Consider the following 16,113-nt stretch of genomic DNA (forward strand, 5'->3'; position numbering starts at 1 on the left):
TTTACAATTGATTACTGCTACATTAACTGGAAACAGAAACACTGCCAAAATTTGAATACACCAACTTTCAATACTGGTGCTTGGCTAAATAAGAGTCCAGTACACAGATTTTCTGTTAGGAGTTAGAAAAGCAAGTTCAAAGTCAAGACCACTAAAGGGTCCCTACTACAGTTTAGATATTGAGTGTCCTCCCAGGGTCCATGAGAAGGTTTGGTCCCTAACATGGTGCTCTTAGGAGGTGATGGAAACTTTAAGAGATGAAGTCTTTGGGTCACCATGGGTAAGACCCTGGACCTCTTTTACTCTTTTTCATTCCCCAGTTTTGAGGGGAACCTCCACTATCACCTATGCCACGATGTGCTTCCTCACCAAAAGTAATAGAGTCAGTCAATTGATCATGGGCTGAAACTTTCAAAATTATTCAGCCAAGATAAGCATTTTCTCTGAGAAAGTCAATTACACAGATGGAACACTAACACAGTCACTTTTTGTAAGGCTGTCCATCTCCTAGTCTTTAAGAATAAAAGGGCAAAGTGATGGTTTCACATAGTGAAATTCAAATTAAAACTTTATGTATGCTTTACTGCATGCCAATGAAACCCCAAGGCTTCAAAACATTTTCTTTAATTATAATTTTTTTGGGGGGGTACCGGGGATTGAACTCAGGTCCTTGCGCTTGTGCAGCAGGCGGTGAAACCACTGAGCTAAATCGCCGGCCCTATTCTTTAATTATAAAAAAAAGGCAATACAGTAGCTATCAAGTCTCTGCCATGCACTGACACTCCCAAGAGGTGGCCCAGGACAGCCATATCTCTAAGCGATTGGCTTGCACAGTGCAAAGCAGGCACACTGTCACTAGGCCTGGCCATGAGAGCATTATACCAGCTGTCCGCCACCAACATAGGGTAAAGCCCTGTCACAGAAACAATTGGGAAAATCCAGTTCTCTCCACAAGGTACCTGACTACAGAGGAAAGTTGCAAGAAAACAGACCACCAACACAGCAGCATTTATGCAGTCTTGGCAAGTAAGCAGGGCTCAGCTCAGAGTGGGGCAATGTTGTCTAAAAAGAAAGGAACCATGGAGATGAGAGCAGGGGAAAGTAACATCCTGGATAAGCTTCCTCCCCACAAGCCACTCCTCCTTCACGTTCCATAACCATAACCATAACCACAACACAGCAAGACCCCAAGCAGATGCTCTTGTTGACTCACAGGTAGACACTGCTAAATGTGACTCCCATTCCACAGCTGAAGTCCAGTTCTTGCTGCTTTATTTCCACAGACCTTAATCAAGAGATCACCCTAGCAGTCACTAAACTCACTCTTGAACAAGATGTTAACAATTTATTAAGTACCACAATCAAATTATTTATTCATAGTTACCTTCTGTGTGTAGCATTTTGAGAAGAGATGCTAGATTTAAAAATTAGGAACCACATTCAGAATTTGCAGTTTCTTCATTTTTCAATTTAAAAGCATTTGCAACATAGATGAGATAACTGGAAATATGAACACTGATTATAATTTTTTTTTTTGGTACTGGGGATCAAACTCAGGACCTTGTCCTTGCGAGGCAGGTGTCAGCACCACTGAGCTAATAAATCCCCCGCATGATTATAATTTTAATAGCATCAAGGAATTTGTTTTTAGGTGTGAAAATGACACAAGTATCCTTTAAAGCTACTACTAAAAACCATAGACAATACCCAAAAGTTGCTTCAAAATAATACAAGGGAAAGGAGTGGGAGTACAGATAAAAAATATCAGCTCTGAGCTGGTGATGGATAAGCAGGGATTATACTCCCACTTACTTGTGCACATATTTAAAATTGTTTCTGCTGGGCATGATGGTGCACACCAGTAATCCCGGCACTTGGGAGGCTGAGACAGAAAGACTGTCATAAGTTTGAGGCCAGCCTGGACTACATAGTGTGTTCAAGGGTAGCCTGAACTACATAGCAATACCCTGTTAAAAACAAACCAAAAAATGGGGCCAGGGATTTAGCTCAGTGGTGCCATCGCTTGTCTCTCAAGCTCAAGATCCTGAGTTTAATCCCTGGTACAAAAAAAATAAAATAAAATAAAAAATAAAATTGCTCTTAGCAAAAACTTTTTAAAGTCAAAAAATACTAAAGTAATGGTTAGGCAAAGTATTACAGATTAAGAAACGAGGGCCGGGGATTTAGCTCAGTGGTGCTGCTGCCTGTCTCACAAGCGCAAGCTAAGTTCGATCCCCAGTATGAAAAACAAACAAACAAACAAACAAAGAAGAGACATACAAAATAAAGCCAACATGTAACATTAAGTAGATCCTGATTCCAAATATTAAAAAATTTTGCTATAAAAAAAGTTTTGCTATAACTGGAGAAATTTGAATATGCACTATTAAATGAAATTAGGGGATTACTATTTCTAAGTATGGCATGCACTATTAATAAAATTATGGAATTATTATTTCTAAATGTGACAATGATCATGAAGAATAATGTCTTTACTGTAATGTAAGGAAGGCACATTCTGAAGTCCACAGGAAAAGAGCCACAATGGCTATACACAATTCTGAATTAGTTCAGCAGAAAAAGGAAAAGGAAAAAGAGTACACACATGCACATTCATCCTTATAAAGATAAAGGCAAGAGGACAAAATGACAACTGATGGATCTAGGTGGCGGGTATTTTGAGCACTCATTATACTGGTCTCTGGACTGTTCTGTATATCTGACAATTTTTTGCAATAAATGAGAAAATATGCTTTCAAACTGGACTCAATGATATTAATTTGTAGTCCCAGCTACTTGGGGAGACTCAGGCAGGAGGATGGTCTCAGACCTGAAGTTCAAGGCCACCCTGAGCAACACAGTGAGACTGTCTCAAAAGACAAAAAACCAAACTAACCAACCTAACAAACTAAAGACAGCTTTCAGACAAAGACAGAACTGTGAGGAGAGCTAGGTACAAAATCTCCATCAAGGGTTACTCATCAGCTGAAAACACAAGTTAGGAAGCTAGCTGACTGAATCACTACATTCCAGTGTGCATCTAGAAGAACCAGTATCTGGCTGAGCCTTTAAAAAGGTTATCACAGGAAGACGTGGATCTTCAGCAACCTAATGTGAAAGACAGCCTGGGAGCTGGGCAGGGTCTGGAAGAACAAAGTTAAGACAAGTTCTGCAGAAAATACAGCCAATGCTCAACAGAAACGTACAGTTCTACATGATAAACTGACTCACAAAAGAAAGACAGGAAAAAAGGAAATGCTGTTTGAAGAAGTAAAAGCTTAAACGTGGTGAATTCACAAGTGGAAAGAAAATACAGTTATCCTCTAAGAGACCCATCAATATTCCTAACAAGAAAGTGCATGACCATCCTGTCACTGTGCAAACTGTAGAAAGAGCTTGGGATAGAAGGCGGATGGGTACTGCCAGCCTGAACACACACCCAAGAAGACGAGTGAGGAAGGCCTGGGCACAGGTCTCCAAGAGGGATTCCCTGAGCACAACAGACACCAGAACACCCATGTACAGAAATGCCCTCAGAGGACATTCCCACAGCTGGTGGGACCCTGGGTGTTTAATGACAGAATCACAGACACCTAATGAAAGATACCAGGTGAGCATCAATTCCAGGGAGGAAAAAGGGGCTGCAGATGAAAAATAACCACATATGCATGACACAACTGTGAACAAGGCTCTAAGAGGGATGAGAAGTCATTACCCTCCTGCTCAAGGAAATAAAAGGCTAAATTCTTATCCAAATTGACACATCAGCAAGCAGTATTTCCTTTAAAAAAATAAAAAAGTAGCAACAGAATATGTGGACATATGGAACACAACAGCAAAATGAACAGCTCGAAGAGTTTAATGACTGAGTTTGCCTATGCTGTGGGAACAGGCTTTCAAAACAAGGTAGTAGGGAACTGCTGTTTTCATTTTTAAAAGCTTATAGATTTGAAATTTTTAAACTATGTACATGTAAACCTTTAAAAGTCTCCTACAACCCCACAGCCTACTATTATTCTAATGCTATTCTCTGCTATGTGGCTGCCATCAATTAAGTTTAATTTTTAAACAGACCTAGGGTCTCACTTCACAGGCCTAAGTCTGAGTTTAAAAAGAAAAAAAAAAGGTGGGAAGAATTTTCACTTATTAAATATCCTTCAAATAAAGAACAGGCGGGGCCAGGGATTTAGCTCAGTGGCACCGTGCCTGCCTTGCAAGCCCAAGACCCTGAGGTTCAATCCCCAGTACCAAAAAATAAATAAAAATAAAAATAAACGTTGTGATACCAAGTTTAATTAAACCAATACTTTATTAGAAGTGTTCATACTAGTATATAAATGTTTACAATCTGATTAGTACCATAAGATACATCATTCTATGCACATTTCCATCTTTTTCTAAACACTGAGCTTACATGATTTCAGATCATCATTGCCAAGTATCAGTTACCGGTCCTGGTTGGCCATAAGCAGAACAAGACGGAGGCCTGAACATGCTAGCTGAGGGCCTGAGCCTGGCCTGCTGACATCTGGTCCTGAGCATGAGCCTGGGGCTACAATTCTCCAATAACACAGTGAAGGGGTAGATCTGTTCTTCAGACAAATGCCAAGAGTAAAGTTAAACGTGGCCAGAAGATAAACCACCTAGTCACCTCACAGTCCAAACTGTGATTCCAAAATTAGACTGCTCACTCTGGCTGCATGTGTATACAGCCTACTACATTTTCTGGGAAGACAAAACAAAGGTCAGCTTCTCCGCTTCCAGACTGCATGTAATGGAACCCTTCAGCAAAAATCACACTTCAACATCACAAGGTAGGTAGGTGTTCTGAACCCTCTCTTTGTCACACTTGGACTAAGGGGCTAAAAAAAAAGAACAGCAGGGCCGAGGATCTAGCTCAGTGGTTCCACTACCTGCCCTCAAGCACAAGGACCCGAGTTCAATCCCCAATACCAAAAAAAAAAAAAAGAACAGTACTAGGGGATACAAAAGCAGCCTGAAAGACAAATTCCACAAATAAAGTCCCTACACCAAGATCAGCTTTGTCCACAAATCTGATGATTTAAGAAAACCAGAAAGTATATCAAGAAAGAAGCATGAATGGTGAAAAACTTCCTTAATGTTTTTAAAGTGATGACTGGCTTGCTCAGTAAGAGGAAAGGTCCACTGAAAAAGGAAATTAAAATATTTAAAACGTGACAAACTCAAAAGATCAGAGTATAGCTGTGTCCCATATTCAACAGCACTTCAAGTCACTGACAGGATCTTCAAAGTATCTTGGTGGTGCTGGGGATTGAACCTAGATCTTTATGCATGCTAGGTACGCATTCTACCACTGAGCTACATCCCGAGCCCATCTCTTTTCATACACCAATTTCACATAAAAGTCTTTACTTGCAGCTTCTCAAAAAGAAAAAAAAAATCTGGTACTGCTAGGCCAGCAGTCTGGCAGCCAACAACTGTCTGGTACCCATCAGTGGACACCTCATCTCAAGGCAGGCGCTTGGGCAATCGCACTTCCTACCTACCTGTCCCAGCTTCTGGGTTAGGGGATCCATTTAAGAGCAGTCCTGGAAAAGGGCCAAGAAAGGATAGCTGTAAGAGAAGGTGGGTGATGCCTATCCTACAGAGGCCAACAGCCTCCACACAGCAACACTCCTATAAAGGGAAGGGCTGCACACTTTTGGCAAGAACAACTAGGTCAGCCTCAAATAAATAAGAGGTATTTTTTGTAAAATGATAAAATTTAGTTGGGAGTTTTTACCTTAACTTCTCCTCCATTAAGAAAAAATACTGTAAGTGAACTAGCTACCTTTGAAAACTCTAGAAAAATAACTTATTTTATGGTGGCTTACTGTAGCCTTAATACACAAAAGTAAACTTCACTCAGATCTAGCACCGTATGCAAAAATTAACCCCAAATAGCCCACAGACCTAAATGTACAACCTAAACTATAAAACCTCCTGAAGAAAAAAGGACAAAATCATTATGAAGTTGGGTTAGGAAGATTTATCAGAAAGGATCTCAAAATCATGATTAAAACAAAAAATGATAGGGCCAGGGTAAGCTCAGTGGTTCTGCCGCCTACCCTGCAAGTGCACAGTCCCAAGTTCGATCTGCGGTACAAAAAAAAAAAAGATAAACTGAACCTCAACAAATTTTAAAAACTACTCCTCTCTAAACGACTCCATTAGGGGCCAGGAATTTAGCTCAGTGGTGCCATCACCTGCCTTGTAAGCACAAGGTCCTGAGTTCGATCCCTGGTACCAAAAAAATAATACTACTAATAAAATAAAAAAGACTCCATTAAAAGAATAAAAGAATCTACAGACTGGGAGAAAACCTCTACAGCTCATTTACTGAAAAAAATCACTCCAAACTCAACAATAAAAAAACAAATTTAGGCCCTGGGTGTGGTGGTGGTGCATACCTGCAGTCCCAGCTTCTCAGGAAGCTAAGGCAAAAGGATCACTTCAGCATAGAAAGGAATTGAAGACCGGCCTAGGCAACGTAAAAAGATCTCTTAAGAAATGTTTTAAAGGGCCGGGGATTTAGCTCAGTGGTTTCGCCACCTGCTGCGCAAGCACAAGGACCCGTGTTTGATCCCCGGTACCAAAAAAAAAAAAAAAAAAAGTATTTCAAGAAATGTTTTAAAAATTGAAAATAGAAATAATAAAAATGAATTAATGGCTGAGTGTGGTGGGGCACACCTGTAATCCCAGCACTCAGGAAGCTGAGATAGTACTGCTTCGTGTTTAGGCCAGCCTGGGCTACATAGTGAGCTCAAGGTCAGTCTGAAATACATAGTGAGACCCTGTCTCAAAACAAAACAAAACAAAAAAACCCAATGGTCTTTAAAAAAAAAACCCTCTGTAACTGACACAATACAAGACACATATAAGCCCTACCAAAGACATACTTACAAATGGCAAAAAAAAGCAAAGAAATGATGATTAGTTTCCATCAGTTGTTATGAAAATTAAAATTAAAACTATACTGATACATTACACATCCATCAGAATAGCTAAAATTTTAAAAACTGATCATAGCCATGCTAAGGATGTGGAGCATCCAGATCTCTCATACTCTAAGGGAAATGTAAAATGGCACAACCACTCTGGAAGACAGTTTGGCAGTTTCTTACAAAGTTAACTACATATCTGCCTTAAGAACCAGTCACTCCACTCCTCTGTATCTACTCAAAGAGAAATTTAAGCACATAAAGACTGGTACTGTCCACAAATATTCATAGCAATTCCATTTATAATACAACAAAACCACAACCCAAATGCTCACTACCTGGCAAATGGACAAAGTGCTACTTCCAGACAGTGGAACATAACCTAATAATAAAAAGGAATGAACCAGTGATATATATAAGACAGGTGCCAAAGTAATTATGCCAAATGAAAAAAGCCAGTCCAAAAAAAGGGACATTCTATGTGAATTCATTTACACAAACATTTTAGAAAACACAAACTCATCAATAGCAAGAAAAGGCAGAGCAGTGATTCCTTGCAGCCTGGGGGACTTAGAAATGTGCAGACAAAAACTCAAAACTTATACCAATAATGGATATGTTCACTCCCGACTGTGCTGGCCATATACTTTACAGCAAAGATTATTGAACAGTACATGATAAATATGTGGAGTAAATCAAGAGAACAACAAAAAGAGTTAAACAATGTGGGATGTCTTACAAAAGGAGATGGATGGCTGGCACAAACGCCCAGGGAATAACAGCATGTTAACAACTGCTGACCTCAAAGAAGGGATGTTCATCACAGCCTCAAAGACAGGCACAAAGAAGAGGTATTCTAGTCAAGCCAAAGAGAAACTGTGCTCCCCCCCCCACCAGAAAAAGCTAGACAAGAATACAAAAGGAAAAAAAAACTGTTTTGGAAAGAAAAAAAAGAGACCACTATATCAAAGGGTCAGCAGTTTAAATCAAAACTCTTGGCTTAACTGTGTCTTATAGTGATGGGAAAGCATCAAGAAGTTCACCCCACATTACTTTGGCTGAAGTGGGCATGAACATGAACTTATGACAGAAGGCCTAGGACCAGGAAGATCATGCAAGGTTTGTCTCTGAGTACAAACTAAGGGCTGAAGAGAGGTGGTCACAGTGGAGACAGAAAGATGGACATAAGGGTAGAATACAAAGGCAGAATTATATGAGTCACAAAACAGGAAGAATTTGGGGAGGGATACTACTAATATCTCTTCTGTCAAAGTTAACTACCCCATCATCTTTTAAGACACCATCACCATCCCCTGTGGAAGGCAAGCCAAGCTCTTATATCAAACCATGGACTACCACTGCTACAAAGGAATTACAAAGTCCTGTGGCTGAATAAAGCCTGAAAGAACCCAACAAAATGTGCAGGTTTCACTGGAGGAACTCCCTGCTAAATAATCTTTACAAAATTCAGATCCAAACCAATTCAGTTTGAACAATGATTTCTAAAATGTAAAAATATCCCCAAGAACCCTACAAGGAAAACAAGACTTTCTTTTAAAAATATAACCAAGTGCCAAACTATTGGAGAGAAATCAGTAAGATAGCTTTGGGGGGTGGGGGATAGCTTTCGGTTTCTAGTAGTCAACTCTACTACATGAACGTAAGTTCTGGCACACAGAGTTAACCTGTCACAGGTTGTGACAGATTTGTATGGGGGCAGAATTTACAGTGTATCTAAAGCTTTGTGCGCACTAAGAATTATACTGTTTTCCCCCTTATCAACAGGGCAATTTTATGAAATAAGAAATCTACAAGGCCAAATCCTAAGTCCATGCTCCCTCTTCTCAAAACCAATTCCCTTCACTTTCTCCCCCAACTGAATTACAATGCATGTGGTCAACCAGAACATACCTGTTTGGAAGGTAGGATTTGCTCCAGGGTACATGTTGGGAGAATAAGCAGGAGCTGCTGCTGCATAGCCCATGGGGAAACCAGCTGAAGGAAAACACACACAGCACAACGGGATGTCATCATTGAAAGTGTGAGGTGATCTTATAACCAGAAGTCTCACAAACATATTGCTCTTACCATTGTCTCCAGAACGGCCCCCCAACACACACACACACTAACTTAGAGACCATGGCGGCACTCTGTGCTTCACACTTCATCTCTAGTTGTCTTTTTTTACCTCAGAATTTTGATAGGTCACAACCATAATCAGGTATTTTGAGGGGTGGGACGCTGGGAACTGAATTCAAGGCCTTGCAATGAGCTACACCTCAGCCCTTTCTATTTTGAGATTTGGTCCCATTAATTTGCCCAGACTGGCCTTGAACTTGTGATCCTTCTGCCTCAACCTCCCCAGTAACTGTGTGCCAATGTGCATGGCCATAATCATGTCTTTTAAACCTCTAATCAAATTCTTGTAACTTCCTACAACTGGCAAAAAAATTCAGAAACTGAGTCACAAGTTTACTGTCAAAAAGAGCCAAAGCAAAAGGCTATGGGTGTAGTTCAATGGCAGAGTGTGTGCTTAGCACATCTGAGGCCCTTGGGTTAAATCAACAGCATCTAAATAAATAAGAACAGCAATATCATAATCACAATGACCAAAATTTTTTTTAAAAGAATCCAAGATGAAGGAAAGCTCCAACACTTCTGGCAGTTTTATTCCAGATTCTAATCACATGATTTCTTACTTAGCAAGAATTATAGGAGTACTAAAAATACCATGCGCTAGATCCTATATCTGGCTTTACCACTCAAAGTATGGAAGAACCATCATTCAAATCTAGCCTGGAACCACAGCCTATTTCTCCTTCTGTGAGACAATAAGTGTTTTAAGGCCATATATTCTCAGTGACTCCAAAGACATTGCCACAGTACTGCATATTTTCAATTAGAAGATAAATTATAAGCACTACTGTATTTTAAATTTCTAAATTCATTTCAGACTTCTTCATATTCTGAAGTTCTAACCCAACTCCCCCAATTTAGGATCACCAGACTGTCAATGTTTTTACACTTCAGGATTCTTCCTGAAGGGGCTTGGCCCTGTAGACACACAGAAATGGGAAAAATCCAATCAGGATCCACATAATAGCAAGCTGGGTCTTTACTAAACCAAACCACAGCTACTAATAATCCCTACTATGAACACAACAGAAACACTAAACACACTTAGTGTTCTGGTCAGAATCCGGCCTCCAGGGTGGCCACCAGCAGAGGGAGCCCGTCACCTGCTCAGTCCTCCTCAGAGACTAGGGGCTCATGAGACTCCTGCCCCCTTCTGCTTGCCCTCTGCTTCACCACACGGGAGATGACACTTGTGTGACAGCAAGGGCATTAGGGCATTAGAAAGCCTTCGTACTGAAGACAGAGCCAACTCAAGCTCAATAGCTTCATTAGTGTCACAACTACTTATAAGAGGCTGTACTTCTCTATTCCTCTCTTCTCTAACCTAGAAATAAACTTGAAAGAAAACAGTGGTCTTCAAAAGACACTGGGCTGAGGAAACCCAAAGAATGGTGTCTCCTAGGGCAGTGAACAAGGACATTTAAGTGTACCAGAACCCCAAAGGCACTATGGTGGTAATAGTAACCAAAGTGAGGAAACCCTGAGGGTTAGCTGAAAACCAGGAGCAGGGCAGGGAACATCTTTGTGAATGGATTTTATATTTTCTGCAGTTCTGGGGCTTGAATGCAAGGCTCTCTCATAAAAGGTAGACACTCTAGCACTGAGCTACATACCGAGTTCAGGGGTAGGTTTTATTGAAGGTTCTGATAAAGGTTCTTTCTCAAATCCCTGCAGCACACACCTCCTCCAGCCTGGATGCCCTGCTCCATCTCCCTGCTCTCCAAGCTGCCCTTCAGGTTTCTGGGGAAACAGGGGTTATCACCTGTGGCCCGCGGGAATCCCTAAAAGTGCTTAGTTCTCAGAGACAACTTTGCTGCTTCAAAGTTGCTTTCCTGCGCCAGGGATTTAGCTCAGTGGTTCCACCGCCTGCCTTGCAAGTGCGAGGTCCTGAGTTCGATCCCCAGTACCAAAAAAACAAACACACAAAGTTGCTTTCCTTGGTTCTTGAAACTGATTCTCCTCTACCTCAGTGGCAGCCATTTTGGATTTCCTGCCTGGATTCTCACTTGCTCACTTGCCCTAACTAGTGAGAAAAGAATGTGTGTAGGCAAATGTTTTATCAACTCATTTTGGGCATCGAGGGCAGATTCCACTTGAAATAGACCTAAAATTGCCACTGGAAAGAGCAAGGCAGCGGTTTCCATCATTGTTCTGTGGACTGACTGAAAGTTCCCTCAGAGACCAGACTCTGAGGCCCACATAGGCTGTGGAACTGCTCCCAACTCACCCATAGGAGCTGCCAGGATATAGCTTTGATATCAGGGAACCAGTTAGAATGCTCTAAAACATCATTCTATTATTTATTAAAACATAACCACTACTAACCTAAATCATATCCTATAGGCCTCTGCAACAATTCCCACAAAATCCAAATATCCTCATCTCTCCCCATAAACTCTGAGTAAACTCCCAGAAGAAGTCATTTGCCCTGTGCTTATCTGCTAGAGCTTATCTAAGGGTCCCTACAAAACTACCTTTATTTGGTTGACTATTCCCATACCAACCTTCTTAAAAAGGAGTTAAATGCTCTAAAATCAAACAGAAAACATACATAACACATACTTAAAACAGCCATGTAAACTACCAGAAATAGGACACCACCACACACCTGGTCTCTGGTCTCCTGGGGAGCCTCTGCTGCTTCTGGGCTTCTCTCCCCTGCCCCTTCACTATATACCCTCACCCTGAACAAAGCTTACCACACTATTTCTACTCCGTTTCCACCCAGGCTGCACAAAACCCCACAAGAGGAGGAAGAAGATGGGGGATGAAGAGAAGGAAGCAAAACCACCACCACCACCACACTATCCAGCTGGCAAAGAAAGCCACAAACTGGACCTTCACAATTTGTAATACTATGTGTGTGACAACCAATGAAAATTCCTAGGCAGGCTAAAAGACAGGACCACATGACTAAAAAACAAAAGACAAGTTGACAACAGAAAGACCCACAGATAATCCAGAGACTGCAGTCATTCTGACATAAGTCTTTATGGGCTGTGGTGAGGCAGCACCTTAGGGAGGAGCCCCAGGCCTGACTCCCTGCCCTGCCAGGCTGGAGCACGCCCAAAACCCGAAAGCCGAAAGCTGAAACCCGCTGGCCAGGTAGCGGAGGTGCGGGGACTCAGTGGTGCCATAAGCCACTTTCTTCTTCCTCAATAACATCTCCCTGGATGGCCAGCCCCCTCAGCCTGGGCCCCCAGTGGTAAGAAGACCCTGCGGCTGCCCCTGCTCCCCCCACCATCCCCCAGCTGAGTGCCAGTGTGGTGCCCCAGGGCCTGCTCATCCCCACAGCAGCATTAGAGGAGGCAAGTCACATCCCAGTGCTGCTCCCTGAAAGACACAGTGGGCTGCACCTCCGTACAGAGAACCAAACATGTACCTGGGTCGCCTAGACACAAAGGCCTGAAGACCCACTTCATCAAGAACATGAGGCAGTATGACACGAACAGAAGGATCGTGCTCATCTGTGCCAAGCGGTCCCTGTGCACGGCCTTCTCAGTCCTGCCCTATGGAGAAGGCCTTCGGATCAGTGACCTAAGGGTGGAGAGCCAGAAGCAGAGGCATCCCTCCGGTGGCGTGTCTGTTTCTTCCGAGTTGGTCTTTGAATTGGAAGGTGTTGAACTGGAAGCAGATGGAAAGGTTGTCTCTTACGCAAAGTTCCTGTACCCTACCAATGCTCTGGTTGCATACAAGAGTGACAGACATGGCCTGCCGCCCCAACCTCAGCCCAGCATCACCCGGGCTCTGCCAGGGTCGGGACACAAACCTGCCATTGCCAAGATAACACCAGCTGGCACGGAACTAGGGAGCAATGGGGGAGACAACCTGGAGTACAACCCCAACCTCCTGGACAACCCACAGTGGCCCTGTGGAAAGCACAAGTGTGTCCTCATCTTTGCCTCATACATGACCACAGTGATAGAATGTGTGAAGTCCTCAGACCTCAAGAAGGACATGAACAAGACCTTCAGAGAAAAGTTTCCACACATCAAACTGACATTGAGCAAAATCAGGAGTATGAAGTGGAAAATGAGGAAGCTGTCTGAGAAGTGCAGCCTGGAGCCCGTGACTATGTCCATGGCCTATGTATACTATGAGAAGCTCGTACTGCAGGGCAAGCTCAACAAACAGAACTGCAAACTGCACACTGGTGCCTGCGTGCTACTCACTGCCAAGATCAGCAGTGACCTCCGCAAGAAAGAAGTGAAGCAACTTAACAGGCTGGAAGAAATATTCTGATTCAACAAGTGAGATCTCATTGGTTTTTGAGTTCACAGTCCTCGTGGCTTTGAACTGGCCTTGTATCTTCCAGAGAACCTCACTACAGTGTTACCTCACTACAGACGCCTCACCCAGCAGTTCTAGCCAGGCCACAGCCTCGCAGGAAGGCTAATCAACAAGGAGGCCCCGGCACTGAGGCCTCCAACATCTGTGTGTCCACCCCACCTTGCCCACTGCCCTTCTCTCTACGTCTGAGCTCTGTACCCAGTGCACCTCATTTCTTTAATCCACGTCTCCTTGGAAAGAGACATTACTTTCGTCCATAGTGCACCACACCTCCAAGAGTACCTCTGAGAATTTTCCTGAAGCTTTACATGAACACAGTGAAGGGTTTGACTGGTTTCTCATGTGCCTGAGACCAGCCTGGCACCAGGACCTTTGCATTTCATTGTGTGGTGGTGAAGCCTCATTTCGGACCGTCTTCCTCCCTTTGCCTTACCATTGCAAACCACCAGCTGCAGCCCTAGCATAACAGAGATCTGGGTGTCCAGACCTCAAAAGCATGCTGAGATTGCCAGGTTTACCTTACTCAAGTATCTATTTTTGATATTCGTTTTTCTGGATGTGGCAGTGTGGTGCCACTGCTCCAGCAGTGTCTCCCAGCATCAACACCTGCTGGCTCCATCTCCACCTGAGCAAAGCTCCTCCAGAGCCTCCCCCCATCATCACTGGCTTCTGGTGTCAGTTTAAGCCACCAAGAGCAAACTCCAGGTCTGTTCTGATCTTTTTCTAACTCTTGGACCTGTTTTTAAGGATCACATCACTGTGAAATCCCACACTGCCATGTTGCATGCCCCACAGGGCTTAGCAGACACCAGCCCAACCTTGGCCAGGCCCCACCCTCTGCTTCTCATCAGGAAAACCCACTAACTCGCAACACTGGAACTTCAGGACAACTACTGACTCTTGGCTCTTGTCTTTCCTAAGCAATACTGTGGCTGAGAAACCTATTTATTGTGACTTAGGACTTGGTTCTGTGAGGTTTTCCAATATGCCCAAGGCATGAACCAGGCAGCGATGTAGACCAGAAGCCATGCTTCAAAAATAGGGTTGGTTTGCCCCTGGTTGATGAGAGAGCATCAACTCTTCATTCACCAGATCAGGGACAGTGGGTCTTTCACAAACTGGTCCAGGGAGGCCCACTGAAGGTCTGACCAGAAACCACACAAAGGCACCGACCAGTGTGCTGTCCACAGCATCCTCAGTCAGTGCCTTTTCCTCATCAGGAAGTAGGTACTGTCTTGGCCAGTTCAGCCAACATGGCACACCATGCCAAGTAGCCACTGTTGTCCCTTCTCTACAAGATTGTGGCCACAGGGCACCTGAACCATCATCTGCTTTTTCAAGTTTGTCCAATGTTCTTGCAGTGGACCACGTGGGTGTTTGCTGCCCCATCAAAAACACTGAGGAACCAAGGAATACTGCTTTTCCTCAGGGGCCAGCTGCTGACATCCTGCAGACCTGCCACTGGCAGACGCTGTGCTAAAGGGAGATGATAATCCTGCCTGAGGGACTCAGCTACTTGCCTGCCTTCTCCCTGCACTCACCCTGATTACCCAGGCCCTGAGCAGCAATAAAAGCCAGAGCACACAAAGGGAAGACTGAAGGACAAGGAGGAACCAGTCCTTATTCTAATTTATTGTGCAGTCTCCCATTCAACGTGACAAGGAGTCTCTCCAAACTCTTCTGTGGACCCAAGGCTATACCCCACAGTATTGGGCCTAAATCCAGGCAACCACTCCCTAGACTGTCCCATCACCAAAATGGTGCCTCCCGGGCACTCCACTTGTGAAGTCTGTAAGGGGCTGACTTCCTACACACTGCTCTAGTTTACAACCTACTCTCTGGGGCACATCCCCTTAGGACTTCCACAGATGTTAGTATGAAGAAAATGGCTGATGAACACAATGGTAACTTAAGTTTGTTATTTATGTGGGAAGATTTAGTCCTTTACCACACTGGTCTGTTTGAAGCCCTTCTGTATGTCCTTTTCAGTAACACCAAGAACTGCCACTGTGTGGTATCTTGAGAGCTGCTGCAACAAAGCCAACACTTACACCAAATGGCAGCCTGAACCTGTCATCCTCTAGACTGAGTCCAGAAGTCTGAGCTGTGTCCAAGGTGTTCAGCTGGGCTGTGACCAAACGAAACCAGACCTGGTGCCACTTCCTCAGCATCCAGCAGTTGTGAACATACATGTGCATAAATGAATATCTGACTTCAAAATGTTCAAGTTACTTGTCACGGGTTGTTTTCAAGTATATAAGGTATTTGTTTGTTGAAGTAAAATTGTTTTGAAACATAAAAAAATAAAACAACTGAGTGGTATTTGGGAGAAAACAGAAGCTGTAGGAAATAAATGAATTGTGATTTAGCACATAGATTTTTATGGCAAATCTGAGCAAAACTAGCAGGATTAGATAAATGGATGTATTAATATTTAAGTTCAAATGACGAAAATTACAATTTTTAAAGAAGCAAAAATTATTCTGATAGAAGCCAGAATGCAATTATGACTTTAAAGTCTGAGTGAAAGTTAAGTGCCAACCTAAAACACTACATTCAAGGCTACAGGCAAATGTGGGCTCCCAAAAGAATCATATCAGATCCCTGGAATCTGTACTAAAACCTTATCTGGAAAAAGTCTCCGTAGATAAGACTAAGGATTTTGAGATGAGATCATCCTGGATTATCTAGGTGGTTCCTAAATCCATGACAAGTGTCCTTAACA

General features: G+C 43.0%; 1 protein-coding gene, 1 non-coding gene and 1 pseudogene across 6 annotated transcripts in view; 1 reads left to right on the top strand and 2 right to left on the bottom strand.

Annotated features, from left to right (window-relative positions):
* The window catches only part of Fam168b (family with sequence similarity 168 member B), a 38,860-nt gene that overhangs the window by 9,764 nt on the left and 12,983 nt on the right, over positions 1-16,113 (bottom strand). For 2 of the 5 annotated variants that reach the window (XM_004836002.4, XM_004836003.4), the window contains exons 3-4: positions 8,874-8,957; positions 5,529-5,570 (exon numbers count right to left, since the gene is read on the bottom strand). The exons of 1 other annotated variant lie outside the window; for it this stretch is intronic. In XM_004836002.4, coding sequence (XP_004836059.1) covers positions 5,529-5,570; positions 8,874-8,957 — 126 coding nt within the window. The remainder of the gene's footprint in view (positions 1-5,528; positions 5,571-8,873; positions 8,958-16,113) is intronic. 2 more of the 5 variants (XM_004836004.4, XM_004836005.4) reach the window with 1 other exon arrangement.
* LOC101711451 (CDK5 and ABL1 enzyme substrate 2 pseudogene) lies at positions 8,957-13,466 on the top strand (annotated as a pseudogene).
* Positions 14,370-14,490, bottom strand: LOC147829898 (small nucleolar RNA SNORA48). The gene has a single exon (XR_015447498.1). It is a non-coding gene; the product is annotated as a small nucleolar RNA SNORA48 (small nucleolar RNA).

Source organism: Heterocephalus glaber, unplaced genomic scaffold, assembly GCF_053883595.1.
Source record: "Heterocephalus glaber isolate CG9 unplaced genomic scaffold, H.glaber_assembly_v1.0 deba00000347, whole genome shotgun sequence".
Classification (NCBI taxonomy): Eukaryota; Metazoa; Chordata; class Mammalia; order Rodentia; family Bathyergidae; genus Heterocephalus; species Heterocephalus glaber.